Source organism: Poecilia reticulata, linkage group LG11 (assembly GCF_000633615.1).
Source record: "Poecilia reticulata strain Guanapo linkage group LG11, Guppy_female_1.0+MT, whole genome shotgun sequence".
NCBI classification, from domain to species: domain Eukaryota; kingdom Metazoa; phylum Chordata; class Actinopteri; order Cyprinodontiformes; family Poeciliidae; genus Poecilia; species Poecilia reticulata.
Window position 1 is genome coordinate 18,518,473 of NC_024341.1, and position 27,761 is coordinate 18,546,233.

Consider the following 27,761-nt stretch of genomic DNA (forward strand, 5'->3'; position numbering starts at 1 on the left):
AAGTCGCACCGGGTTATAAGCCGCATGGTTCAAAGTGTGGGAAAAAAGTAACGGCTTATAGTCCAAAAAATACAGCAGTTATTATTTATTCCCATTGACAGCTGCATTTATTTACTGCAGCATCTCCACCGCCCTGATTATAACTATTAATCATTCTAACTCATTATTGTACAAAAAATCTGTTTTAAAAGATAATTTTCTTTACATTTTAAATTTTTGTGGATTGAATTTTGAATAAAGTTTGGCATATGAAAAAAGTTTTTTTTTCTCATTTTAATAAAAGTTTTAACTGGATTTCTCAGTTTGAGGAAAGTTTCAATTCAATAATCTTGGAGCCACTTCAACTGGTACAAAAGTTTTTAATGTGGAACCGAATTTCTGCATCGAACAATTAATTCAAACTTTAATTCATAACTGATAAAAAAAACATAATTCTGTGTTTCAGTACAATACGAGATCTGTGGTTCTGAATGGAAACTCCTCTTAAATTAATTTCAGGACGGAGAAGTTCAGAAATGCACGTCGTCGTCCTTCCATCTCATCTCTTGTTTATCGTCTAAAATCAGAAACATTTTGATGTTTAAGTCCTGAAGCTTTTAGGTTTTTCTTTTTCTGTTTATGGGAAAAGCTTTTCCATAAGTCACAGTTTTTGCCAAAACTCCTGTTTGGAAGAGGATTAGAGCCAATGATTAAAATATGACAATTTTAATCTCACAAGATTAAAGTCAGAATTTTGAAAAAAGTCAGAATTTATTTGGATTTTTTTTCCAGAACCAAATAACTTTGTAAAAGTAAAAAAGCCAAACAAACCAAAGAACGGAGTAGAAAATGCAGAAGTTAAAACCGAGCTGCAGTCGATATGTGTGGAATAAAGTGAATTTAAAGCCGGGATTAAAGGTTCAGAGTTTCCTCTTCCTTTTTTTCAGGACTTTCTGACTGTCTGGGTCTTGGTTGTCGTTCCGAGGCCGACCCCGAGGCCGCCCCCGGGGCCAACCCCGGGGCCTCTTCTTCAGGTCGGTCCGGTTCGGGTTCTCCTCTTTCTGGGCTTCCGGCTCTTTGACGACAGAGAGCTGCTGGGGCCGCCTGGCTCTGCTCAGGGTTCTGCTTCGGTTCTTCTGAACCTTCTTCCTGCTGTGGGTTTGGAGGTGAAGCTTGAGTGCATGAGGGACCTCAAACTGCTTCCCGCACAGACCGCAGACAGGCGTGGGGTCCTTGAGGTGGCCTCTGACGTGCCTGAACAGAAACCTGCGGGCACTGAAGGTGCGACTGCACCCCTGGCAACTGAACCCGGCGCCATGGCGACTCTGCTGTTCCCGAGGATCTGATCCGGGGTCGGGCGAGCCTTTGCTGTAGTCGTCGCTGTCTTCGGTGTCCGATGACAACACAACCGGGACGTCCGGGTCCAGGTCAGCCACGGGGAGGACGCCGTCGCGTAGCCTGGCGGACGGCCGGGAGCTGTAGGTGAACTCGATGATCTCCGCCGCGTCCAGAGCGGGGAGATTCTCCTCAGGTTTGACCTCAACATGGCGGGAAGGCTCAAGAAGCAGGTTCTGGTCCAGATGGGTCAGGAGCAGGTCGTCTCTGGGATCCAGCAGCTGCTGTGAGAAAACACCTGGAAAAAATAAAAGTAAATATGAGATTCACTGAGTTCAGACAGAGCACTTCCATATAAACAAACTAAAGATTACTTCAGTAATCGATTAACGATTATTCTGATGATCAATCGGATAAAAGGTTGACGCATTCTGCAAATTTTTCACTTAAGCCTACTTTGTAAAATATAAAAAAAACCCATTTTAATCATTGTTTTAAATAAAAGAAACAATTTGTTGCTTAAAATGCAATAACATTTTATCCCGTTACTGAACTATTGATCATTTGTAGCAAAGAATCTGCAGATAAACAATTATTCTAACAACCTGTGAAAAGCTCAAAGCTTCATGTTCGACTTAATACAATGTCGGGATTATCTGTTGATTAATCTTTGGATTAAGAAATCAATAATTGGATTTTAAAAGGTGTTTTTTTTCACAGTTTGTTGGGTTTTTATTTTTAGCAAATGGGCTTTTTTAAGAGTCTGTATATGACAGTTAATTAATTGATTACTAGTTGGGAATTATTTCAATAACTGATTAATCACGATCAACCGTTTCAACCTTACAAAAATTGTATGGATTTATCGGATGTGTGTGTTAGTCTGTGTGTGTGAGCGATCAGCTGAATGGGCTTAATGGGCTGGTCCATTAGGCCTATTAAGTTTTAGCATTTGACAGAAGTTAAAAGGAATTTGGATTTTCAGATTTCTGATGCACTTCACAATATTTCTGTTTTAACTTTCCCGGTGCAGACGCTCTATAGAGAGAGGTGGATAGAGAGGCCAAGAACTGTTCTCAAGTAAAAACACCAAAATTAGTAGTAATGAAATAAAATTAGTCGCCAACATCTTTCTGTCTGTCTTTCTAAAGTGGAGCAGGAAAAGCAAATGAGTTCCTAAAAGACTTTCATTCATTTTTAAAAAGTATAAATTCAAACACCCGCCTCAATTTAGTGTCTTTCAAAGGTACCAACAGCCATTTATCTGGATAACTTGAGCCCCCCCTGCTGGTGGAAGTCTGCATCGCAGAAGGTTTCATGTCCCAGGATCCCATGTGGACTGACAGGTGGAAGCTCACCTGCGGCCGGTGCCTCCATCACGGACTTGTCCAGGGCGCAGAGCAGCGCGTGTTGGCGGGAGATCACCTGCTGGCGGAGAACGGCTTCCTCTTCGTACTTCACGATGGTTTCCTCAAAAGCCGCCAAAATCTCCTCGACCGCCGCGTTCAGGCGCTGAGTGACGAACAAACGCAACTTCTGGGACCGAGACATGTCGCCTTCCGGGGGGAGAGGTAGGAATACGAGGACTATTCTGGACTAAATCCGCTCCGAATGACCGGCTGCTGCTAACGAGCGCTACGGAAGTAAACAAAAGGACTTCCGGAATTATTCTTCTTCTTCGCTTCTGCCTGGAATTATTTTAATCACTTTACTGCCCTCTTTTGGTTTTACGTGTTAACTAAAACCTAAAAGTGGAGTTTCCCGCCACTATTTTAATATTTTTCTACATTAATCTGTTTTTGATTACATATCAATATAATACGCATTATTATTACAGCACTGTGAAACACTGAAAGAAGTCGTGACTGTTTATTTTCTATATCAAATGTTTGCTCTGACTTACCTGGTTTGGTATTTTCAATAAAAACTGAAATTAATTATAATACATTTTCCTTAATTATTAGCATGTTAATTCAAACTTTAACCACAAATATCCACCCACCCATTAAATCTTAAAAACATGATTTTATATATAGACTATAAATAAGAATACATATGTGGAAAATAAAAATTTTCAATTTGAAAATAGAAAACATTAGAAAATGTTTCAGTGTTTGATTTCAGTGGTTTAGTCGTTTTGTTTTTTTCTGCCAGTCTTTAAAGTACAGAAATGAAGTTCATATTTCTACAATGATCAGTTTTAAAGTCTAACTGTACAAACACAAGAGACTGCTTGTTTTTTCCCCAGCCTGATTGTTGTTGCTTGTTTTTGTAAAACCTTTCCAGACTGTTTGAGAACCCTGTTTTTCTGAAGTGCTCCATGGTGCATGAACAGATCACACAAACACAGACGAACTGCGCTCAGTTTAATGAAGCCAGAATGTGAAAACTGAGATGCAAATAACAAGTAAATGGAAAAACTTTAAACTGGAACGAAGGTGAAGAGTTTGAGGCAGGACAGATGTTCTCATTCATAAGGATTACTCAGTTTAACAATCTTCTTCATTCTTTTCATCATTTTCTCCCTCATTCTTCACTTCACCTTCTTCTTTCTGCACTTCATCTTCTTCTTTCTGCACTTCATCTTCTTCTTTCTGCACTTCATCTTCTTCTTTCTGCACTTCTTCTTTCTTCACTTCATCTTCTTCTTTCTGCACTTCTTTCTGCACTTCATCTTCTTTCTGCACTTCATCTTCTTCATTCTTCACTTCATCTTCTATCTTCACTTCATCTTCTTCTTTCTGCACTTCTTTCTGCACTTCATCTTCTTTCTGCACTTCATCTTCTTTCTGCACTTCATCTTCTTTCTGCACTTCTTCTTCTTCATTCTTCACTTCATTTTTATCACAGGCCTCTTCCTCCTTGAGGAAAGAGTGAAACAGATGATAAAACAGATGTGACCGATAAGAATGACAACCAAACGATCCCCCGTCTCTCCTTGCCTGTGGTTCTGCCGCTCTCCTCTCCCTCTCCCTCTTCCTCGTCTCTATTTCCACCATGCTGTAGAAGTCGCTCTCAACCTTGGCGAGGATCTGGTCGGGGTCGTCGTCTCCGTCCTCCCGCCACGCCTCGTCCTCTCTGCTCTGTTCGGAGCGACTTCTCTCCTTCAGACGGATCTCCCTCTGACGGGCCTCCAGGATCTTCTCTCGCTTCGTCTCTCTCTCAAACATCTGCAGAGTAACGCAGAAACATTTTTTCAGAGGATGCTGGAGGATAAAGGTTATTCCAGTGTGAAACAAACTCTTAAATGCTTTCTTTTAAAAAAAAGCAGGAGTTGTTTTAGTTCATATTTTTGCAAGGCAGTACATTTACTAGTGAAATCTCTGATCAGGAAATGTTTTGTGCTTCTTACAGCAGCCATTAGACTCTTCTCGTTCTTCTGCAGGGTAGACAGTCCAGAGGAGATATGCAGCAGCGTGGTGTCGCCGCTGTGGGAGCCGCACGCCAGCACCTGGCCGTTGTCCTGGATACGGAGGCTGTACAGCGCTTTGTCACTCACCTGTGGACAGAGCAAACGTCACGGTGATTCTGACTCGGCGGAGGAGATGCTGCTGGGAGCTGTGGTGGGGTCGGAGCACCTTGACGCTCAGCGTGGGCTCACTCTGTTTGAACAGGAGGTCCCAGACGTCCAGCACGCCCTCCATCTTCACCGTGAAGAAGACAGAAGGCCTCACTGGACTCCAGCAGGCGTCCATCAGGTAGGACATCTGGTACCTGCAGTGCAAAAACACAGAGCAATAAAACTGACGTCTGGTATTTAGCCGAGAGGCACCGAAGCGATATTAATATCTATCGGTCACGATATTGGAAAAAAAATCTGGATCAGTGACAATGTGGCCCATCAGTTCTGTCTGAGTGACGTCATGTTTATTTATTTTACATTTGGAATTCCTAATTGTACTTTCTGATCCATTTGACAGAAGATTTGCTGCAGTTTATTCTTTCAGTCAACCTGTTTTTTTTTTTTTCAGTTTCTTTATTATTTATTTTACATTTGCTGTTTTTCTCCTAACTGCACCGACGGAGCAAATTAAAGAATCGTTGTTACAGGTTTGACCAAGCAGAGTTATGACATAAACTCACCTGTTTAGAGTTGCTTATGGCTAAATTAGGGTTAGAGTGCCGGTTTTGATGTCTTCCATCTTTTTTATGTCTTTAATGTTTTTAATTTCTTCTTCTTTCTTTTCGACGTTTTAATGATGTAATGTTTTTTGTTTTTTTGTTTTTATTTTTATTTTGTTTTTTAAATTTTTTTAAATCTCTCTCTTTCTCACTGATTATTTCTGTTTTTATTTTAATTATGTAAAGCTGCTGAAATGTGCTATACAAATAAAATTTGATTGATTGATTGATACATTTTTAATTTAGAAAAAGAAATGTTTTAAATCAATCCAGCTCTGTTTCTCTGTATCAGACTGGTATCGTCCGACACTACACGGCAAAAACACAAAATTTTACCAGATATTTTTGGCCTAGTTTCTAGTGCAAATATCTTAGCAAACTGGAAATTAGACAAAACTAACTTACAAGGAACGTTTAATAAATAATTAAAAATAATTCCTTAATATTGATGAAATAGTTATAGTTTCACTGGTAGATTATTTCCATTATAACATGGGAAAAATGTTTTGTTGTAAGTGAAATAATCTGCCAGTGGAACTAGAATTATTTTATCAATATTAAGGAATTACTGACTTAAAACACGCTTTCTTGCTGAAAAGTTACTTGAAAGTTAGTTTTGCCTTATTTCAGCTGTACTAAAATATTTACACAAGAAACTAGACCAAAAGGACTTGAAGATTTTGTGTGTTTGCAGTGTAAACCTCAGATATCGTATCAACAATAACATGCTTCACCGGTATTTAGAGTAAAAAGGACCAGAAAGTTCAGGAAGAAGAGGAAGAGAAAAGACAATGAAGGAGAAACAAAATGGAAAGCAGATGGACAGCCCGACACAGTGAGCTCTGCAGAGCCTCTTCCAGACGAGCAAGGCAGGTTCCTACTTGGTCCACATGATGGAGGACTCCTTGATGTCCTCTGACCAGATGCGGGCCGTCCAGTCCCCAACAGTCAGGAAGTTCTTGGGGAAGAAGGGGTTCCTCTGAATGGAGTAGATGGGTCCGTGGTGGCCCTCGTAGGTGCAGACGATCTTCTCGGCCGGAGTCTTCGCCTTCCTGTTGCAGGACACCACCATGCCTTGCTCTGTGCCCACCATGAACTTTGTTGGCTGAGGGAAACATGATCAGGGTGTCGACATTTAGCTTCCAGCAGACTTATGTTTAAAAAAAGCATTAAAAATAAGTAAGTCTTGTTTTTTGTAACTTAAGCTCTTAACATCGATTGACTGCTTGTGCAGAGGTGGATATATTATTATTATTATTATTATTATTATTACTAGATAAAAGGGGGGAAAATGAAGGCGAGGTAGTCAAATCCAGGTTATTTGAAAAGCACATTTCAGAAACAAGGCAGTTTAATGTGCTTTATATGATAAAAACATAATAAAAAATGTAAGTTGTTGACAAATAATAATGTCCTAAAATTATAAGATACACAATTATTGATGAAAGTAAGTCCAGGCCTGAAACCGAAGACGTTTCTTCCTGGTTTGATCATATTAACAGCATTTCTACACAGATTTGGAGGAATCTGGGAGAGGCGGCCATGTTTAATTAGCTTAGCTTATAAACAATCGGTGATAATTGGTGATTATTTGCTGAGCGGCATTATTGGCTAAACTGACCTCGGACACAATGGTTAAACTGATAGCATCAGATTGTAGCCATGGTAACAACAACTAAACTATGAGGACTTTTAGTAGGAAAGTGGCAGTTCCTGTCAATGTTAAATTTAAACAATTTCAAATGTTTTAATTCATCAATCCTGAAATCATTAAATCTAATTTAGTACTATTCTCACTCTGAATGAATAAATGTTAAAACTGCAGTTTCAGTTTGTGAACAGAAGAAAAACAAGGTAACAGCAGCAAACGGTCACCATGGTGGGCTCAAACTCCAGGGAGATGGCACCTAGAGCCTGGTCCAGGTTCCCCTCCCGGCTCGGGTCCAGAACCAGGCGCTCTGTTGGCTCGCTCAGCTTACGGACGTCCCACCACAGAATCTGACAAGACAAGATAAACCGTCAGCTCAAAGGCTCATTACTTTAACCAGGACATCTCCATTGATCCATCAAATGTCCCTCCCATCATTCACTGACCGGTCCGGTCCGGCCCGGTCCAGCCGTCACTGATCTAAAGCGATAGCTAGCGATCATTTTAGTAAATTATTATTTCTTGTCTGAAATGCAACAACGCAGCATTTCTTTAGCGAATGTTTGAAAATAAGTAGCGGAGGATGAATCTGGAGTTAAAAAATATTTATGACATCAACATGTGAAAAGCTCAGCCTGACTTATCAGTACAGAGTAGAACTTACGTTTAGATTAACTAATTAATAATTCAATGGTAAAAGGAGCTTTATGGGTTTTTTATCTACAGAATTTAAATCAGGTGAAGTTAAATCTACGCCACTTGATGAGTTTTTGATTAAACTTATTAAAAGCTGTTTTTGTCTTAAATGCAAAACTTATATATTTTTTATACGGTTTTGGCTTAATGTCTTAATATCTGGGTTGTTCTTTCAGTAAATGACCTGTTCTTCAGTGCACATCGCAGTTAACGATTAGTAAATTAATTAACGATCATTTCAATACTTGATCAATCGGCTCAGTCCCATATTAATCCACCTGTAAGACATGATTTAATCTGTGTGGGATTGGTCCACCTGTCCGTCGGTGGAGGCGGAGAATGCGTCTGTTCCCGTCTTGGACTGCAGCCAGATGATCTTGTAAACCGGGTCTCTGTGGGAGTGCTCCAAAGACGAATACTCCACAGGATGGCTGCCCTTCCGGGTGTCCCACAAGACTAAAACAAACGCAGCCACAGATAAATCCCCACCCTGGGAATGACTTGAGTCCTGAATGCGAACGCACCAATCTGGCCGCAGTAGCTGCCCCCCAGCAGAGTGTGGGGGTCCTTCGGGTTGTACTCCAGACAAACCAGTGGAGATTCTGGTTTCAGAGCCATTTCAGGGTAGTTTGGTTTCTCTGGAAGACAAAATGTCCAACAAATCTGGTTCAGGTGGAAATACGTTTCTATCTTAGAACTATAAATATCAAAGCTGTTGTTTTTTTTGGACAGACTCAGAGGAGCTTGAAGCTGTGAAGTGAAAGCAAAATAACACAAAGTTTGTTGTTTTTTTTAAATAAAATTGTTTGGTGTATGGTGTGGATTTTATATTATTCCTGACACATTTTTTTGCAAAAATTTCAAAGGTTTTCACTCATATTTATACAGACTTCCCCTTTTTGATCTGGTTCTTATTCTATTTTACATTATTTTTTCCATAGTATATCCAGCTGGTTTCTGTTTGTGAGCTAGTATGCATCTCTGATGTTGTGTTTAATGACACTAAAGATAATCTGAATTTTCAGTTCCTCTCAGTCATGTCTCCACCAGATTTACACGCCTGGATTCTTAATTTCTGCACGTTTGTTTTAATATCCCGCCCTCAGTCAGACTAGATGGAAACATCTGGAAACATCTGCAGCTTAAACCAGAAGTTTACATACACTAGATTAGTTTTTTCCCCACTGTCTTAAGTTAAATCAGATCAAACTTCTTTTTAGTGCTGCAACTAAAAGTTATTTTACGAACCAATTATTCCATCTTTTCCCTGCCCCAGCTGAAGAAGAGCATCCCCACAGCATGATGCTGCCACTACCACTGGATGTGTTTGGTTGCATTGTGTGAAGAAAACCTGCATGAATACGTCACCAGGCCTCTGTGACTGAAGTCTGACCCACCGAGGTCCCAGATGTAGGAGTCGAAGCTCATGTCTGGGGGGCTTTTTTGGAAGTCCAGGCTGCAGTACGCCGCCGCCAACTTCCTGCCACCGTCGGGATGCCACGACAGGCTGGTGATGGTTCGCTTCACCTGGTTCGGATCTCTGAGCGAGACGTGAAGCACAAAGTCTCATTGGTGAATCAGTCTGACGTAGGACTGAAGCGATTAATCAGATTAATGGTGATGAATCGATTATTGAAATAATCGACTAATAATAGATTGATAACTGCTCTATACAGACTCTAAAAAGGATCATTTTCTGGAGGAAAAAACACACTGAAGCCAAAACTGTACAAAAAATATAAAAATTTTACATTAAGATTTTAAAAAAAAAATCCCTTCTTCCTTCTATGAACTCCTCAAGTGACAATTTTGTCTTCACCAGGTTCAAATTCTGCAAATAAATATCTTATTAAACACCCTTTGATATCCAATTAATAATCAGTTAATCCAAAAATAATCACCAGATCATCCCCACACTGTATTGACGTTAAGTTGAGCAGAAAGGTTTAAGTTAAAACATGTTAGAAATATTTTTCAGCTGCAGAAAAATCTTAATTAATCACACCAACATTTAATTTCCCTGTAGGAACAGTAAAGTGTTTTTGAATTGAATTGAATCCTTTGGTACAAGCGTTCACCAGAGGAATGCTGCTATTGCATTTTATGCAAGAAAATTTTTATTTTCTTATTAAAATTTTTATTGAATATCGTATTTATTTGCATCATCTAATGTATTTTTAATACTGTTAAAGAAGGCTGAAGTGATTACATGAAAAATCTGCATAATTTATCCGTTAAATCGTCAGTGTAATCGATAAATTGATCAATAACTAAAATAATTGCTGGTTTGAGCCATTGGTCAGATTTACCTGAAGACGCTCTTGGTCTTCGCTGTCGGCAGCTCCGGTACTTTCTCCATCTCGTCCTCCTTGAAGTGCTCCTGGTAGATGTCTATGGTGTTGTTCTGCTTGATGCAGTGGTCCATCACCTGGTTGTCACGGCGATAGCAGAGGGACAGCAGTTGTTTTATAAATTGATAAAACAAAATTTTCTGTCTTCACCTGAATGGAAAGACTTAAAATCAAATGAACGAAAGCAGCGGTGACTTCTAGTTGCTGATTGGACCGAAGTTGATCTTACGTAGCCCAGGTGCACGAGGCTGTTGACGTAGTTTTCCTCTTTTTCAATCTTCTTCTTGAAGCGGACGGTTTGTTCCAGGTCTTTCGGGTTGATGTCTTTTGGCCACGCGCCCTCCACGTGGTTTATGCCACAACTGCTGGACTCAAAGCGCTCAGTGTTTACCTGAAAACGACAAGCATCTTACCCAGATTAACAGGGTTTAATCCTTAGTTGCTTAAAACTTAAAAGCGCCAGGTAGTTTCACTGTTTCCTCCAAACACTTTACATACTTTCACAGCCAGGAATAATTTTATTAAGTCCACCAAAATATGCTAAAATTAGACTTTTATCCATTTACAGAAAGCAAAAACAAAATCTTTCTCAGGGATGTTGCATCATGTCCCAGTAATGTGAAAAACCTTTAATCTTGGCTCGTTTAAAGTTCATAAATGAACACGACAAAACAAGCTACAATGTTAGAGGATGGTCTATAAAACCAAGATCTAAAAGTATTAAAAGAAAAAATATTACTTCACTGTAAACCTACAATACATATTTATATATGTTTAAAATGTTTCCATCTTTAATAGGCTTTCAAGTAGGTTAAATAAGTAGTTTCTAATTACTAAACAGATGACAATATGGCACAGAAAGCATGTTTATACACCACATTCAATTATTTTATTAGATTTTTATTTATTTATCTTAAATGATTTTACCAAAACTTTGATAACTTTTCAATTGTTTGCATATTTCTGTTGATATATGGGGGGGGTTAAGATTTCACACACCGGGTTTGGTTCATCCAGAAGCTACAATTATTTAGACACCATAAATAAAAAAGCAGCTAAAGACTAAAAAAATATTTCCCTCTATTCATGTTAACTTTCTGCACATGAAAAGAGCCAAATATATCCCAGCATCACAAGCAGCAGAACCAGCAGATTGCTCCATCAAGCTACTAAAAAGCTGAACAGGTTTTCAGATTCTGCACTTTATAATCTTGCATTTATTTAGTAGGTTTCACCTAATTTGCTGATTTATTTTTCCCTTCTCCTAAATCTCATATAATAATAACAGCCCCTACATGATTAAGTAATAATGTCATATAAGTGATTTACTATGGAACGGCCAGAAATTGTTGCCACAAACAGTTATTTAAAAATGAATTTAAAAGGTAAACCAACCGGGTGCTCGGACATGTCCATGCAGGCCTGCGAGGCCTGATCTCTGGGGGTCTTTACGACAAAGTTGCTGATCAGCCTCGGATTCGGCTGGATGTCCACCATCACCGCCTCAGCCCGGTCGGAGAACAGACCCTGGCGGCCAAACTCCCGGCGGAACTTCGTGTAAACGTAGGTGATCTCCATGGCTGGCGGGATTCGCCGTGCAGCCGCCGGGGACAGGCGCCGAGAAGCGGAAGGACGGACTCAGAGCAAACCGGGCTAAAACTTTGTCCAAAGAACGGAAGACGAGCTCCAACTGAAAGAAAGAAAGACGACAATGGCGGCGCAGCGGCTTGTCGTATCCTAGCAACGCCGCCATGGCAACAACTTCTTTTTTTAACGGCTATAGTTTTCAGAAAGAAATAATGTAGTTAATTTCACCTATTTTTATTCACCACAATGGAGACCGGTTTTATCCTATTAAATTTAAAATATGGGATGCGGTAATTATAATTTTAAAAAGTTGATATTCAGCCTTTAATTCATTTTAAAAGTCCAAATTATAACTCTGAGTCTCGTTATTATTTGTTTGAATCTCTAATATGACATAGACCGTTTAAATTTCCACTTAATCTCTTAAGTAGCAGGGAAAGACTCAAAAAACACGTCAATGTTTACTATAACAAATCCAAACAAAAGTACCTAACTTTAAAGGGACTAATTTTACATCTTAAAAAAGCACAACCTTAGTTAGTTTGAGTTTCAATACAAAGAAAAATKTTCTGCTCTGATGTACTAACTGTCACAAAGATGTCACAATCAATAGTACTCATTCAAAATGTCATAAATATGTTCAAATCTCTAAAACAAAATCTATTTTTTTTCCAACACGAGTCACTGTCAAGTCAATGCAAAACCCAGATTTAGACATATTTTGCCTAAAGTTAGACAAAGAGCTACTGGTCTTTAATTCAAAATTTACATGGACCAATACCTGGAAAAAAACAAATCACGATGGAGTTAAATGACAAGAAGTTGTAAAAGAAAACGTGGAAGTCGCGAATTGGGGCTTTTATTTTGAAAACCGACCCGGAAACCGATCGTTTGTTTACTCAAATTAAGCCGAAGGATGGTTTGGTTTGGTTCTCTTGTGTAAAACAGCCCAAAAACCGCCAAAGTCTTCAGCTATAAAGATGTCCAGACTCCAGAGTCTGAAGGTCTTCGTCAGCCAGCGGCTGTCCGCGGCCGTGGAGGACATCCTGGGACATCTGGAGGAGACGATCCTGGAGTACGAAGAGGAGACGGAGCGACGCCATCGAGACTTTCTGGATGTGATTTTAACGGCTGAAATGAAGCATCGCAAAGCAGGTTTGCATCTAAACTGGGGTTGTAAATGCTCTAACAGCAATCACAGTGTTTGAAGGAATAAAATACTTTGTATTTTGTCAGAAAACAAAAATCTGACGTTTTATTATGATTAAGAAGTGCTGCATGATTTTCTGTTTTTCTTTTTTGTTTGTTTTTTCTGCAGCAGGAATGTAACCTAAATGATATAGACAGAGGTGGGTAGAGTGCATAAAATTTGTACTCAAGTAAGAGTAGCATTACTTTAACGTATTTTATTCAAGTAAAAGTAAAAAGTAGACGTCCAAGAAATCCCTCGAGTAAAAAACAGCAGTGTTAAATGTCTCCAAATTAATATTACGGATGTCACAATTTAAACTCGGCAAAAAAAAAGGTCATGTTTCTTAAAGTTTTCCACATTTCACAGCTCAGATGGAAAAAAAATAAATGTATAATTATTAGACATTTACTCCACAAATTTGAAGAGAGGCAGGAGGAAATGTTGACAGAAMGCCAAATGAAATCTGTTTTATTACTCTGCAAATTCCACATTTTCCGTTTTTATCATTCTGATTTTCATTTCAACCACATAAATCAACCCAAAAAGAAATGTAATTATGGTGCGAATAAAAAAAAAAGGTCAAATAAATAGCTAGAGATCAACAATTCATATTATTCTGTTTCATAAATATATAAAATTTATGGTTTAACATAACATTGGCTTTATAAAATGTTAAGTGTTTTCCCCTTTTATTTTAAATATCTCAAACATAATGTTTGAGATATTTAAAATATGGCTCAAACATTGACATTTAGTATGTCATGCCAACATGCTAAAATAGATGAGTTATAACCAGTTGTGCTCACAATTAAAGTACAACTAGCAAGAAAACACACTTTTAATTAACTAAAACTGGCGACATAAAATATTACTGTTGTTAAATTGTGGTACAGAAGAGTCAGCTAACTCTTCACAATAGCAAGAAAATATATTTTCATTACTTACTGGAGAAAACACTTCTGAAACACCAAAATTTAACTATGTTGAATGCTGAAACTGCTGCTGTTAGGAACCATTACCAAAAATCTCTCCCTTTCTTGTGTTTCTGTGCTTTAGGTCATTCGGATGTCCAGCAGATGTTGATGAAGCTTCACTCTGAGCAGCAGCAGCAGCTGGAGAAAAGCTCCACAGTCGACCAGGAGGAACCAAAGAGCCTCCAGTTTAAAAGGGAACAAGAGGAAGTTGAAATCACCAACATGTTTAGTGGTTCTGTCCATGTGAAGACAGAAGAACAGGAGGTGGAAACTCAGTCTTCTGAGCTTCATGACAGTCAGACTGAAGAGATCGTTATCATTCTGGAGGAAGACGACGGTGAAGAACCTGAGACTGGTGTCGGTTACACTAATCCAGACTTGATGGCACCAAGAACTGATCCTGGAGATGAGGAGTGTGATGTAATCCAGGATCATGAGAATCCTCTGAACGACATCGGGTCTAATGTTCTGAACTCGTTCCGATGCTCTGAATGTGGGAAAAGATTCGGCTCCCTGAGCTACCTGAAGCTGCACATCAGATGCCACACAGGAGACAGACCTTTCCGGTGTCCGGTTTGCAGGAAGTGCTTCTCGTGGAGAGGACGTCTCCAGAAGCACATGAGAATCCACACGGGGGAGAAACCTTTCAGGTGCTCAGTGTGCGGAAGAAGGTTCAGCGAGAGCGGCAACCTTAAGGTCCACATGAGAATTCACACAGGAGAGAAACCCTTCAGCTGCGCCATTTGTGGAAAGAGCTACACACAACGAGGGAATCTGAACATGCACATGGCTGTTCACAAAGGTGACAGCATAATTAAATGCAGTCTTCATCAGTCACAGCAGCTTCGTCATCACAGCCAGGTGGGGGCGAGCAGAAACTTTGTGAAAAGACAAAAATTAGCCCCTCAAGAGGATTTAAAAGCAGGATCTAATCTCAGAGTCGATGAAAGTGGAAGTGGTAAAGTCCATGTAAACTGTACAGGATGTTCTACCTGTAAGAAACATCTCAATTGCTCTGTGTGCGGGAAAATATTTGGCTTTAAGGGACAACTGAAGGCTCACATGAGATGCCACACGGGGGAAAAGCCCTATAAGTGCCCCATCTGCTGGAAGTGTTTCTCATGGAACGGCTGCTTGCAGAAACATGTGAAGATCCACACGGGTGAGAAACCCTATGAGTGCACCGTGTGTGGGAAAGGTTTTATTGAAAGTGGGAACCTAAAAGTTCACATGCGGATTCATACAGGAGAAAAGCCCTTCAGCTGTCCGGTGTGTGGGAGAAGATACAGACAGAAAGGAGGTCTGACTAAACATCTGGAAGTCCATCAAGACCAGAAATGARTTCTAGATGACAAACTTTACTTGAAATTGGATGCATCTTATTTGCAGCTGTTAAACCTCATATTTTATTGAATATTGGTGAAAATGTTCTCTAATTCCTAACCCTGTGGAATATTATCCTATTTAACCCAATTAACCTTCTTTTCTACTATAATACTCCACTCAAACATGTATTGTCTTTAGGTCTTTAAGTGCACATAAGTCTAGGAAATGCTAAAAACCTTGAACTGTGATGGGTATAAAAAAAATAATTGGTGCATTTTAAATAAAATAAATATAGATGCAAATCATGAAGCAGTGCAATCTGCTTCATTTTTTCTGAACTCCATGCAAGAAGAAGAACTGAACTCAAGCAAACCCAAGGCATGCATCAGATCAAAAGCAGCAGCATTTATGCTTCTCTTTGGCAGATACAGACATAATCAAAGCTGCAGGCCCCTGACTTGAAGAACATCTGACTGGAAGAATTGTGTGGTAGTTTTCTGTATTATTAATGGATGTGGATGTTTTCAAGGTACTGATGCATAATGGAGTGGATCCAACACATCACGTCCTGAGCTAAAGAGATTCAAGAAAAGATTAGAAACGGTCATTGACGTCTATAGTCTGGGATCCTATTTCCATTCTTCCCAGGAGTGGTCAGCCTAACAAAATTACTCCCAAAAGCACATCGATGGCAAATCCAGGAGGTCACAGATCGATTTAAAGACAAAAAGTTACAATGACCGATGTTCAAACTGTATCAGATCATGTGGGGTCCATACAAATATGTTCTGAACTAATTTGTGACACCAGAATAAATAAACACTTGCCTGGTCAGATCCTGTTAGTTTCACTTGAAATGTAAAAGTTTTTTTACGTGTTGATCAACAGATGTTAATTTATATGGGTTTCACAATTATAACCTTTAATTACAGTTCTGCTTCAAATAAAGAACTTCATGTTTAAAGGTCTGTATTACCTTCACGAGCAGTGATAAAAAAAAGAATTAAACCTGTAAAACTGTGATATAAAATTTTAAAATCTATGTGCAAATAGCCTTCATGTTGGAACATCTAAAAAACAAAGTTAGGAAAATAGTTTGACTAAAGAAGACAGGTAAAAATGTTACTTAGCACTAGGGTCACAACAGATTGGAGGAGTAATTTTGTGCCAAATAAAATCATACATTTTTATTTTAATTTTGGATGTGTACAAGAAAAAAATTATATATTCTGTGATACCAAAAAGTTGTGAATTTGCAAGAATTGTTTCCTCCATTATTAAAGGCATAAATTTACAATATTAAAACAAGACTATTCTTTGGCATTATAGTCAAAACTTAATTTAAAAAAGAAAAAAAAAACTAAGTTTATTATCTGATGTTCCTTTTTTTCCAGTAAATTCTTGACTTTTTGATATCAAAGAATATTCAAGTTTTTTTCTTGAAACTGTTAATCTGACATTTTTTGGTGGAAATTTACTCCTCTATGGCCAATTACCCACAATGTCCTTAATACCACAACATAAAATGTAAATCTGCAAATAAATTAAACAAAAACAACAAAAAGCAACCTTAGCATCGTCCGTGTCGTTTTATTTAATACCAGACCCACTACAACCATTTATCTGGAAAGGAATATTATTGATTTAAGTTAAAATAAAAATTCTAGTCCTGAAACAGAAAATCTGTCTCAACCTGTTGCATTAATCAGCACATTTCAAAACCACATAACTTGACAAACACATCAAGAAACCTGATTATTTCAGGCAGTCATTCAGAATCCCTGCTTCTGCAACAGCTTTATGAAGAAATTCTCAGAATAGATTCGCTTTGGTGATTTTTATCCCAAACTTTCAGGATTTCAGGTAAAACAAACACAAATAAATAAAAACAATAGTAAAAAGTTGAAACAAATAAAAATACTATTTCATTACATTTTTATTTCTGATACAAGTGGAGCTGCAGCTTCTCTGGTAATATTTCAACTTTAGCTTATCAGTATTTTTTTATGCTAAGATGCTCTTTATGACATAATTTATCTTAATATGATGAATGTGAAAACTCATCATATTGAGATAAATGTATAAAACACTTGAGGGATACAAAACATTATTGATTTCTTTTGAATCAAACTCATTTTCAGGTTTGAATATAAAAGACCAGACCTAAACTCTGGATTTTTGCAAACCCCAAAAAACTTTAGATACAGCATAGCTGAAGATTATTAAATAAATACATTTGTAAGTTCTTCAGTAAAAATGGTGTTCAGTTACAGAAGCAGATTTCCCTGTAAACCAGCCCCATAGGATACAAGAAGACACTTTAACTTGAACTTCATTTATTTTTATCAGAAGGTGGCACTGCTGAGCTCTTCCTTAGGAAATGAACCATTTCAGAGAATATTTTTCAGGAAATACCTCACTGTTTCAAGAAGCTTCAGGAAATAACTGACATACATTTTTTCAAAAACAGTAATTGAAGCAACTTCTGCAGATGAGTCACTTCAGCTGTATAACATGTATTGTTTCAGGTTGATGCTCGCGTCCTCCTTGTGTGTTCGTTCCCCTGACGACTCACCGACACACTGATGGTATTTGAGCTCCGTGAACCAAGCAAAGCTTTTCTTACATGTGTCACAGTTGTACTTCCTTTCCGCATCGTGGATGGACATGTGAGACAGCATGCTTGCCTTATTTGTGTATTTTTTCCCACAAACCGAGCAGCTGAACGGTTTCTCTCCAGTGTGAGTTCTTATGTGAACCTTGAGGTTCGAGCTGGAGGTGGATTTGTGTCCACAGATGGAACAGAAGTACCTCTCTGTGTGCTGCTTCATGTGGATCTTCAGGTAGGAGCTGTAGCGAAAGGCTTTGCCACACTGAGGGCAGCTGTATGGTTTTACATCCGTCACGTATTTCACTCCTTTCTCCAAAGGCTCTTGTTTCTGCAGGTTTGTGCTCGACTGCGGCTTCTTGTAGTCCTTCCAGAAGTCACTGTCGACACTGTCGTCGCTCTCGGGTTGCAGAGACTCTGACGGTTTGTTATCGGAGCAGCTGGAAGGATTTCTGCCAGAATCGCTTTCTGAATTCGAACCCGACCCAAGTTTTGTTTTCGGTCTCCAACATTCGCTGTCGTCAGTGTCAGGGTCGGAAAACTCTGAGGTTTTTTCCGTCTTATCTGGTTCCCCTTCTTCCATGCAGTCTTCATGCTGCTCTGCGGGATGAAGCTGTAAGAACTGAGGCTTCTTTTCGTCTTCTTCAGTCTTCATCGGCACTGGACTGAAAGTGAACCTGCCGATCTCCATCTCCTCTTCTTCTTCTTTTATCTGCGGAGGTCGCAAATTCTCCTCTTTCACCTTCTTCTGTATCTTTGTGATCCTGTCAGTCTGAGAGATGTTGTTGGGTCCATTGAGGTTGAAATTTGGGAGAAGTTGACTTGAGTCTGTCCACAAGTCATTTTCAGTTTTAAAAGACGCTGAAGCCTCCGTGTTGGTCTCTTTTTGCAGATCAGAATTTGTGTTCACCGGGTTTCTTGCGCCAGCGTCATCACCCTCAGCCGCCTCCTCGCTCTGTTCCTGAGGAAGCTCTGATGTCTGATGAATAGTCTTGTGTTTAGACAGCAGATAATAGGTACAAAACTCAGCACCACACACTCTGCAGCGGAACATCTTCTTCCTTTTCCTGTGCACCTCCATGTGTTTGGTGAGGTGCCTCCTCCAGGCAAAGTCCTTCCCGCATACGTGGCAGGTGAACTGGGTTTGTCTGGTGTGGAGCCTCATGTGCTGAATGAGCGAGTCTTTGTCGCTGCAGCTGGTGTTACAGACTGAACAACTGAACAGTTTTCCTCTGGAATGATGCCTGAGGTGCAGGTCGAGGTCTTCGCATGTGGAGAATCCGTCGCCACACTGAGAGCAGCAGAACAGCTTGCTGCTTGGAATCTGTTCCTCGGATTGTTTATGAGGATGCTCAAGAGAGTCGCACTCGTGATTAACAAGCTCCGACTCTGACGTGACTGTTTTCTTGCAGATAATGCAGGTCAGCAGCTTCTCTCCTGTATGATCTGAGGTGTGTATCGTCAGCAGACCTCCTGTTGTAAATTCTGCTGCACAGAAAAAGCAGCTCAGCCGTTTTGTGTCAGAATGACTTTCCGAATCACTTGCCTCTTCTTTTATTTGGCTATTTAAACTCAGCTGTACGGAGTGGCAGTTTTTTAAGTCCTCCATGTAGTCTTCACTTGCATGTTTAAAAACATTAGCTTCACTTAGTCTTTGAGGAGGATGCAGACTGTTTTTCTTATCTTTATAAAGCTTGTCCTCTTGGTCCAGTCCGGAGCTATTAATCTGCTGATCCGGTGGAGTATTTACTTCAAACTCCTGCAGGGTAGCTAAAAAACAGAAACAAGTTTATGTTTGAATTAGTGTCTATATATGAACGACCTGCTACGTTAAACCTCTCAAAGTTTAAAGTTTATAAAGTGTTTTAACCACAGCCACAGCTGAAACAATGTGCTGAACATCAGTCATAAGGAAATAAGACAAAAGAAAGCATAAAAATAAAGTGACAAAACTAAGCACAAAATAATTACTTAAAAGCTCAATTCAAAACACTAAAATTATGCAGTTAAACAGATAAAACATTAAGTAAAATCAAGTCTCTGTTGGGTTGAAAGCCAGCAAAACAATAATGGGCATGGTCTGTCAAATTTAGGCCCAAAATGAATAAATATTGTTTATTAATGGGATGAGTTAGTGATATTTGGCTTTTGTTTAAGTTACAATCTGTTACTGTTCACTCACTACATCAGCTTAACTTTTTTTTTTATGTTTAAAAATGTATTAGTAGAACACAAAATGGATTTAAGGCAATAAAAAACAGGCAAATAGCAGACAGAAAAACATCTAAAGAGACTTTGGTGACACCAGTTATTGAGCATTTCTACTGATGGTCATTCCTTAAATTTATTCCACATGAATAACTGTGTTCCAATCCTTATGCATGGAGTTTGCATGTTCTCCCTGTGAGTCTGTGGGTTCCCTCCTGGGTACTCCAGCTTCCTCCCACAGTCCAAAACCTTACTGTCTGGTCAGTCGCTCTAAATCAGAGGTGTTCAAACTTTTTATCATGTGGGCCAAAATGGTCAGTTCACAAGTACTTGTGAGCCAAAAAATAAAAGAAAGTAACAACAAAAAACATCAGCAGACCGAGTCCGCATGTATCAGAAGTAACATTTGTGTAAGAGTTATTACCAGGTCCTAACAAGCACTATTACACAACTAGTTACTGAAACTGTTGTCTGAGTTGAGTCTTTGCCAATGACAATGTTTCACTCTTTGGGTTCTGATACCATAATTTTCAATCACTTTTAGCAAATAACAAGGTAGCACAATTTGTTAAAGGGATGTTCAGATTCCCACAAGATCGATGCTATTTTATAACAACATAATTACGATACATAATAAGCATAAAATACAGCGAATTACCGATAAAACTTTTAAAATGTTAATGCATAAGTATAATTAAAACGATATCAGGTGCCAGGTTGTGTTGTAAGATGAGCTTAGCTACCTTTGTCTTAGCATCGATTTTCAGATATAAACTTCAGAACAAACTGATGAATATAAAATAAAGAGAGAAACAGAACCGAACCTGTGTGTCTCGATCCAGCAGATGATCTTTGTTGATGTAGATCCATTCTTTAAAAATAGTTAAAACTGCCAAATGTTACTCCGAACGACTTTAACCTATCAACGTAAACAAATACGGAACGGTTGAAAACTACTTCCGGGTAATAATTTTCGAAATGAAACTCAACTACGGCAATCCCTGTTTAATATTTATCAGAGCTTTATCAAATATAGTTAAAAATAACATAAAAAATTTACTTCGATTTAATGCAAATTATAGTGGCTGAGCTTATCGTCAATAATTCTGTTTCTGCGTGGCAATAGAGCAGTTGCTAATGTTTTCTTTAATGAAATAGGTCGTAGTAATGAATAAAGTCATAAAAACAATGTCTTTTTTAACAGTCTGTGTAAAATATGTGATTTCAGTTGTAACCTGATGCACAGTATAAACACTGATTATTCTTTAGAACGAACTAAAACCAACCAAAATTACGATAATATTGTTAGTCGTACGGGCATGCAGTATCCAAATCTGAGCTCTTATTTTGAAGGCGCACTAGAGAAAACAAAGAATAACGGAAGTGAGTCCGTCGTTGTCAGCAGCTTCTGCTGTATGTTCAGTTTCTCCATACATCTCCCATCTAGAGGGAGTTAATTTGGCCAGTTAATGTGTCTAAATGTAAGTTCATCGCTATTTTAACGGCATTTTCGGCATTTTTCTAGCAGCAGCTAAGCTAATGTTAGCTTAGCATACTGAGCGACAGGACGGGACGTTGTTAGAGCGACGCTTTGACGGTGATCAGGTTGTGTTCATGATGGAGTTTATGGAGAAGAAGTTCCTCTGATTGTGTGAAGAAATCTGAGCTCAAAAGGATGAAGAAGTCAGACACCGAGCAACCAGAACCAGCAGAGGAAGAACCGACTGGAAGAAAATCTGGAGAATCTCCCCGACTTTCTGGTAAAGTCTCTGCTCTTTCTCTTTGTTTTTAACCTTTTAATGTTTCCAGACTTCTGATATCTACTTTAAGGGCAGCAAATAGTGGGTCATCTTTAAAACCAGACCAATTCTATTTAATATAACAGGTGCACAGTAATCTACTTGAATGATATTATATCGGGTAAGTTTACCTTTACATTCTCTTATATATTTCCCAGTAAGTGAATGAATTTGGATCTATCCAAATACAGTTACAAAGTTCTTTTCCCACAATACCTTTAGGTTTTTGCAATCTAAACCAAAAATGTTCCTTTACTGCCAGATTATAATTATCTATAATTCTCCGTTATAAGGCATAAATACTCTACAATATTATAATTTATCGCAATAACTTCTGAGACAATTTATTGTCCAGCAAAATTTATTGTGACAAGAAATACTCAAAGTGCAGTGAAGTTTTTGCTGTTGATTGTTGTGTTATAAACAAGAAATGTGTGAGTTCTTTGGTTTCATGCATTTCTTGTACAGCTGATAGTGTCTGGATAATCTCTATAGAAAAATAACCCACGGTGTGTTTCTGTTTTCCTGCAGGCATCCACCAGGTCAAACAGGAAGTAGTTGCTGAGGAGAAGTGGAGTCTCAACCCAGACCAGGAGGAGCAGAAACCTCCACAGATTAAAGAGGAACAGGAGGAGAATGAGATTACAGAGTTAACTTTCAGCCCTGTCCAAGTGAAGAATGAAGATGATGAAGAGAAACCCCAGCTCTCAGAGTTTCTTCACTGCAAGACCGAAGAGGACCGAACTTCTGTTGGACCAGAACCCGATCAGTGTGTAGAATCAGACAATCAAGACGACACTTCAGATTGCACAGAAACCGACATCAGTGATGGAAACTGGGAGGAAAGCAGCGACTTATCGGATACAAACTTTGTTAGAAGTAATAAAGAGTCAGCGGATGGTAAGTCAGGAAATGGTGAATTGCACACCTGTGCAGAATGTGGCGAAAAGTTCAGCCTTCAGATTTACTTACTAAGACACCAGAGAATCCACACAGGAGAAAAACCTTTCAGCTGCTCCTCTTGCCGGCAGGCTTTTATATGGAAATACGCCTTAATGAAACATGTGGAAACTCACAGTGACGACAAACCTTTCAGCTGCTCCGTCTGTGGCCAGAACTTCAGGAGGAAGGGATGGTTAACTCAGCACATGAGGAGACACACTGGAAGAAAACCTTACAGCTGCTCCATCTGTGGCTGTGGTTTTCTGTGCAAGCGTGAATTAGCTGAGCACACAAGGACTCACAGTGGAGAGAAACCTTTCAGCTGCTCTGTCTGCAAGGCACCTTTTTCAAGCGAAAAAACGCTGGTGCAGCACTCAAAAATTCACAGCGGACAGAAACCACACAGCTGCCCTTATTGTCCGACGACTGTTAGAAGAAAAGACAGTTTGAAGCGACACTTAAGAACCCATAGTGGGGAGAAACCGTTCAGCTGCTCTGTCTGCAACAAAAACTTCAGCGTCAAGGAGAGCCTGAATCGGCACATGAGGCGTCACACAGGAGAAAAACCTTACACGTGTTCTGTCTGTGAGGCCCGCTTTCAGCTAAAGCAAACTTTAGTGGAGCACATAAGAATTCACACAGGGGAGAAACCGTTCAGCTGCTCTGTCTGTCAGGAAGCCTTCAGGAGAAAACAAGATTTTGTGAACCACACAAAAATTCACAGCAAGTCTACCTGCGAGGTGTGCGGCCAAAGCTTCAACAAAGCTGTTCGCTTGGCTCGGCACATGAGATTTCATGACAGTGAGAGAGCTTTCAGCTGCTCCATCTGCGCGGTGGCTTTCATCAGGAAGAACGCCTTGATCCAGCACATGAGAACCCACTCAGAGGAGAGACCGTTCAGCTGCTCCGTGTGCAAGGCCACCTTCAAAAGGAAGGACGGCTTGAAGCTGCACACGAGGGTTCACACCAGAGAGAAACCGTACAGCTGCAAGGGCTGCAACAAGAAGTTTACCCAGCTGTCCTGGTCCAAAACGCATCAGAAACGATGTTTAAGCTCACGCAGCAAGCTGAGCTGATGTTGGTGTTCAAGCTGCAGATTAATCAAGATGCTCAACATTCCTCAATTAAAAAATTTTTTCACGCCAGATTTCTTCTAAAATTATTACTTAATTTTCATATTATGAATTTATTCCCGTGTTATTTTGACTTCATTTTGTATTATTTCAACTTTGTCATATGAGTTTATTCTCATGTAATTATGACTATTCTCATATGAATACAAATTTATTTTGCAATTTTTCTTTTGTTATTTCAAATTTAATCTTGTAATTTAAAAAAAATCTTAGCATGGCCCTAATACTCCTTCATACTGCAGAAGCTTTTTGTTAGAGGCCATGATGTGAAATTTTGATGAAACTTGTGAAGTTATATTTTGTTATTGTTTGTAAAATGTATATGTATATTTTTAACACATCAGCATCAAATTACTACCAGCAGCATGACTGTGGGGTTTATAAAATGACTTTATTTCCTGTAGAAAGTCTGTTGGCTCTCGGCTGTGTCTCAGATTAAACTCATCCTGCCTGGCCTCTGAGTTTAGGCGGATGGATCACATCTTGATAAGTTTGTAGTTGTCCCTTACTCTTGATTGGGGTGTTAAAACAGTAGGATGATGTTTTTTAACTCCAACTTTCTTAAAATGTGTTGACAGTTTCCTCTCTGACCCATATGCTGTGATGTTTGGTTTTATGTTGCTGTTTGTTCATAAATGTTCTCAAACTTATGAGGCCTTCAGAGAACAGCTGGATTGATTAAATTACACACAAGTCGACTAGTTGGGTGACTTCCGTAGGATTTTTATATGGAAACCTGTTCAGAGTAAGTATATTTATCCTTCCTTCACATTTATGCACAACTTACATTCACTGATGTTTGTAGTTATGGCTGCCTTTGAAGGCAGAATCTCTTTACCCCACGGGGCATCTCTGAATGAAAAAACAGTTGATCTGATTGAAGATGATTATTTTTATTCATTTTAAAGAGTTTCATTTACTCTAAACACCAACTCTAAAGCCAACTCTAAACAACTGTTTAGAGTTGCTTATGGCTAAATTAGGGTTAGAGTGCGGGTTTTGATGTCTTCCATGTTTTTATAAAGGTTAGAGTCCTTGTTAAACAGAGATTTACCTAAAGGCTATAAAGGTTAGAGTCCTTGTTAAACAGAGATTTAACTAAAGGCTATAAAGGTTAGAGTCCTTGTTAAACAGAGATTTAACTAAAGGCTATAAAGGTTAGAGTCCTTGTTAAACAGAGGTTTAACTAAAGGCTATAAAGGTTAGAGTCCTTGTTAAACAGAGATTTAACTAAAGGCTATAAAGGTTAGAGTCCTTGTTAAACAGAGATTTATCTAAAGGCAAAAGGGTTAGAGTCCCAGTTGACAGAGTTTCAACTAAAGGCAAAAGGTAAGGCTCTTAGAGCCCCCTTACTTTGAGGAGACCCCTTAAGGGTAACTTCTCGTGCGGATAGGAAGAATGTTTTTAACTTCTTTTTATTTTCTACGTTTTAATGATGTAAAGCCCCCCCTGGAAAACGTCCCAGTTAAACGACGTTTAACTCAAGTTCTAAGGGGTTTAGAGTCCCAGTTGACGCCGTTCAACTAAAAACCTAGAGGTTGGAGTCCTTGTCAAACGGTGTTTTTGACTAAAGTCCCCGAGGGTTAGAATCCCAGTTAAACGACGTTTAACTGAAGTCCTAAAGGGTTACGGGTTTTAATGTTTTTATCTTTTTTTTTAAAATCTCTCTTTCTCACTGTTTATTCAATGTCACATGCTGTTTTTATTTTAATCATATAAAGCACTTTGAAATGCCTTGCTGCTGAAATGTGCTATACAAATAAAATTAGATTTTTGATTGATTGATTTAGTCGATTTATCCTAAAACTGTGCTGTATTAGCCTGTTATTTATATTCTTTTAAATCAGTAATTGATTTAGTTTTGATAATTTCATAATAAATAGTTGTGTGCTAAGCTTTTCTTACCTCTATTTGTTTTTAAATATATACCTTATTTTAAAACCCTTTAAGATTTTGAGTTTTATGTGGTTTGTGTAGCTAGAAAGCCTGCAGCTCTTTAGATCCTTCACTGTGGTTTAATTACTAAATAATTGAGCAATAATTTAAAAATGTAAAAGTAATTTTAAAATGCTACTTTTAGCAGTTTTTCTTTGGTGCAACATATGAATAACATTTCAAGAAAGAATGGTACTAATAGTGTTAGGAATATTTATGAATGGATTTTCTATAATAAAAAAAAGTCTTATTAAAGAAAACTTATTAAATCTAAAAACTAAAATACATTTTGTTTCTTGGACACACTGGCGTTGGTTATTTGGAGAACCTGCCTGGGAAAAACTTTGTGGGGTTGGCGTATCCATTCATTTCGAGCTTTTATTTTGAAGGCTATTTGACGCCACTTCTACCGGAAGTGTTTGTCTCCTAGCAGCAGAAGCTACCCGAACAACGTTTAGTTTCCTCCTCACAGTGTTGGGAAATGTCCTGRTTAACGTTGCGTTACCCCGTCACTTATACACACGTTTAAAAAGTCACAATGTTTTTAATTATCCTTGACAACTTTGTTCAGTTAAATTTGCTCCCGAAATCAATAGAAGCTCAGAGTGTTAGCTTAGCCTAGAGTTAGCTTGACAGACAGTGTTTCTGATGGAGTTTAGTGAAAACCTCAGATGTTCAAAGCGTCGGAGAAACGACCGCTAACAGAGATGGAAGAACCGACACACAGTGAGCAGATGGACTCTCAGTTTGACGGTACTTTTGCTCTTCAATTCTTTAATGTTTAGCATTCAGGAGGATGGAACAAACCTGCAAAAACACAAATCAGAAGTGGACAAAATGTCCATGTTTGTTTTTATTAAGCTGAAAGTGGTTTTATTGACAGAAATGAGTAACAATTTGAGTCACAGCAGGATCTCTTTAACCATGACTAAAATGATATAGAAATAATATATTTTTAAAAAGATATGGATATAATTTTTAAAAAGTGCAAGTTCTTGCAGTGTTTAATATTTTTTTCATGAAATAATCGAATTTAATTTTCACAACACAATGACACTTAACGTATTGTCATTGTGGTCACACTACTTCAGGTGTCTATTTTTTCTAGATCCATTTTCTTCTCAGGCTGGAAACGGATTTTTCTTTCTTTTAATATATAATGTTCCACAAATAACATCCCATCACAGAAAATGTATCCATCCTCTTATTGCAAAAGTTTTTCTTTTGTTTAAAAATGTAAAAATATAAATAAAATTGTGGATTTTTAAAATAACACATTTCCAATAGAGTATATTCATAACAAAAATCAAAAGCTGTCTTTTTTCAAAGGTCTATGTGATATTTTTGGATAAACAAGATGCAGGCTCACCCTTTAAGCTGTTCATAAGTTTAATCCAATTTTATGGCCAATTTTTTGTAAAATTAACGATAATACAAATTCCTTTTATTTAATTTTAAGAATAGTGTTTGCCCTTTTAACTATAAAAACAACAACATAAACTACCCACTTGATCCTGATTAAAAGTTTACATATCTTATTTCTTCTTATTATGTATTGACTGGATGAGTCTGGGTTTTTAATCAGATGGTAAAGCTTCGTGAAAAAAAACATTCAATTTCTATTAGAGATGTGCCGATCAGGTTTTTTCCTGCCAATACAGATTCTGATCATCCCATGAGGGCCGATCACCGATACCGATCACATAATTTTTTTTTAAACACTACTGGTTACATTATGTGGAAAAAGGAACCATGAATTCTCCTTAATTTAGACAAAAATTTGTTTTTAATAACTTTTTCCAAGAAAAAAAACAGGCATTCTGCAAATTGCACTGCTATCAGTAATACTATCTTTAACAGACTGATAACATATGAAGGCTCTGAAGAGGCTAAATAATACAAAGAGTCAAAATAAAACCTCTCACC

At 38.5% G+C, this 27,761-nt stretch overlaps 6 protein-coding genes across 8 annotated transcripts in view; 3 read left to right on the plus strand and 3 right to left on the minus strand.

Annotated features, from left to right (window-relative positions):
- Positions 1-287: 287 nt before the first annotated feature.
- LOC103472568 (uncharacterized) lies at positions 288-3,003 on the minus strand. Its single transcript, XM_008422284.2, has 2 exons — positions 2,673-3,003; positions 288-1,612 (listed from the first exon to the last, which is right to left on the minus strand). The coding sequence occupies exons 1-2, from the start codon at positions 2,863-2,865 to the stop codon at positions 900-902; spliced, it is 906 nt and encodes a 301-aa protein (XP_008420506.1). The 5' UTR covers positions 2,866-3,003; the 3' UTR covers positions 288-899.
- A 660-nt stretch (positions 3,004-3,663) lies between these two features.
- On the minus strand, positions 3,664-11,834 carry dnai2b (dynein, axonemal, intermediate chain 2b). The gene is made up of 12 exons (XM_017307430.1): positions 11,527-11,834; positions 10,361-10,522; positions 10,090-10,208; positions 9,178-9,320; positions 8,305-8,418; positions 8,097-8,236; positions 7,312-7,434; positions 6,318-6,541; positions 4,893-5,028; positions 4,667-4,813; positions 4,257-4,484; positions 3,664-4,175 (listed from the first exon to the last, which is right to left on the minus strand). The coding sequence occupies exons 1-12, from the start codon at positions 11,707-11,709 to the stop codon at positions 3,804-3,806; spliced, it is 2,091 nt and encodes a 696-aa protein (XP_017162919.1). The 5' UTR covers positions 11,710-11,834; the 3' UTR covers positions 3,664-3,803.
- A 129-nt stretch (positions 11,835-11,963) lies between these two features.
- Positions 11,964-16,046, plus strand: LOC103472566 (gastrula zinc finger protein XlCGF57.1-like). The gene is made up of 2 exons (XM_008422280.2): positions 11,964-12,873; positions 13,967-16,046. The coding sequence occupies exons 1-2, from the start codon at positions 12,699-12,701 to the stop codon at positions 15,223-15,225; spliced, it is 1,434 nt and encodes a 477-aa protein (XP_008420502.1). The 5' UTR covers positions 11,964-12,698; the 3' UTR covers positions 15,226-16,046.
- A 1,103-nt stretch (positions 16,047-17,149) lies between these two features.
- On the minus strand, positions 17,150-20,971 carry LOC103472565 (oocyte zinc finger protein XlCOF6-like). Its single transcript, XM_008422279.1, has 2 exons — positions 20,851-20,971; positions 17,150-19,588 (listed from the first exon to the last, which is right to left on the minus strand). The coding sequence occupies exons 1-2, from the start codon at positions 20,894-20,896 to the stop codon at positions 17,712-17,714; spliced, it is 1,923 nt and encodes a 640-aa protein (XP_008420501.1). The 5' UTR covers positions 20,897-20,971; the 3' UTR covers positions 17,150-17,711.
- A 439-nt stretch (positions 20,972-21,410) lies between these two features.
- LOC103472646 (gastrula zinc finger protein XlCGF57.1-like) lies at positions 21,411-25,360 on the plus strand. 3 transcript variants are annotated; one of them, XR_001777054.1, is made up of 3 exons: positions 21,411-21,786; positions 22,357-24,925; positions 24,970-25,360. XR_001777054.1 is itself a non-coding variant. In XM_017307407.1 (2 exons), the coding sequence occupies exons 1-2, from the start codon at positions 21,702-21,704 to the stop codon at positions 23,841-23,843; spliced, it is 1,572 nt and encodes a 523-aa protein (XP_017162896.1). In that variant the 5' UTR covers positions 21,411-21,701; the 3' UTR covers positions 23,844-25,360. The 3 variants fall into 3 exon arrangements, 1 of the variants encoding a protein (XP_017162896.1); XR_001777055.1 differs by having other exon boundaries at positions 25,014-25,360; XM_017307407.1 differs by having other exon boundaries at positions 22,357-25,360.
- Positions 25,361-26,264: 904 nt separating this feature from the next.
- Positions 26,265-27,761, plus strand: part of LOC103472564 (gastrula zinc finger protein XlCGF8.2DB-like) — a 29,020-nt gene continuing 27,523 nt past the window's right edge. Inside the window, exon 1 of the mRNA XM_017307416.1 lies at positions 26,265-26,588. Coding sequence (XP_017162905.1) covers positions 26,507-26,588 — 82 coding nt within the window. The 5' untranslated portion in view covers positions 26,265-26,506. The remainder of the gene's footprint in view (positions 26,589-27,761) is intronic.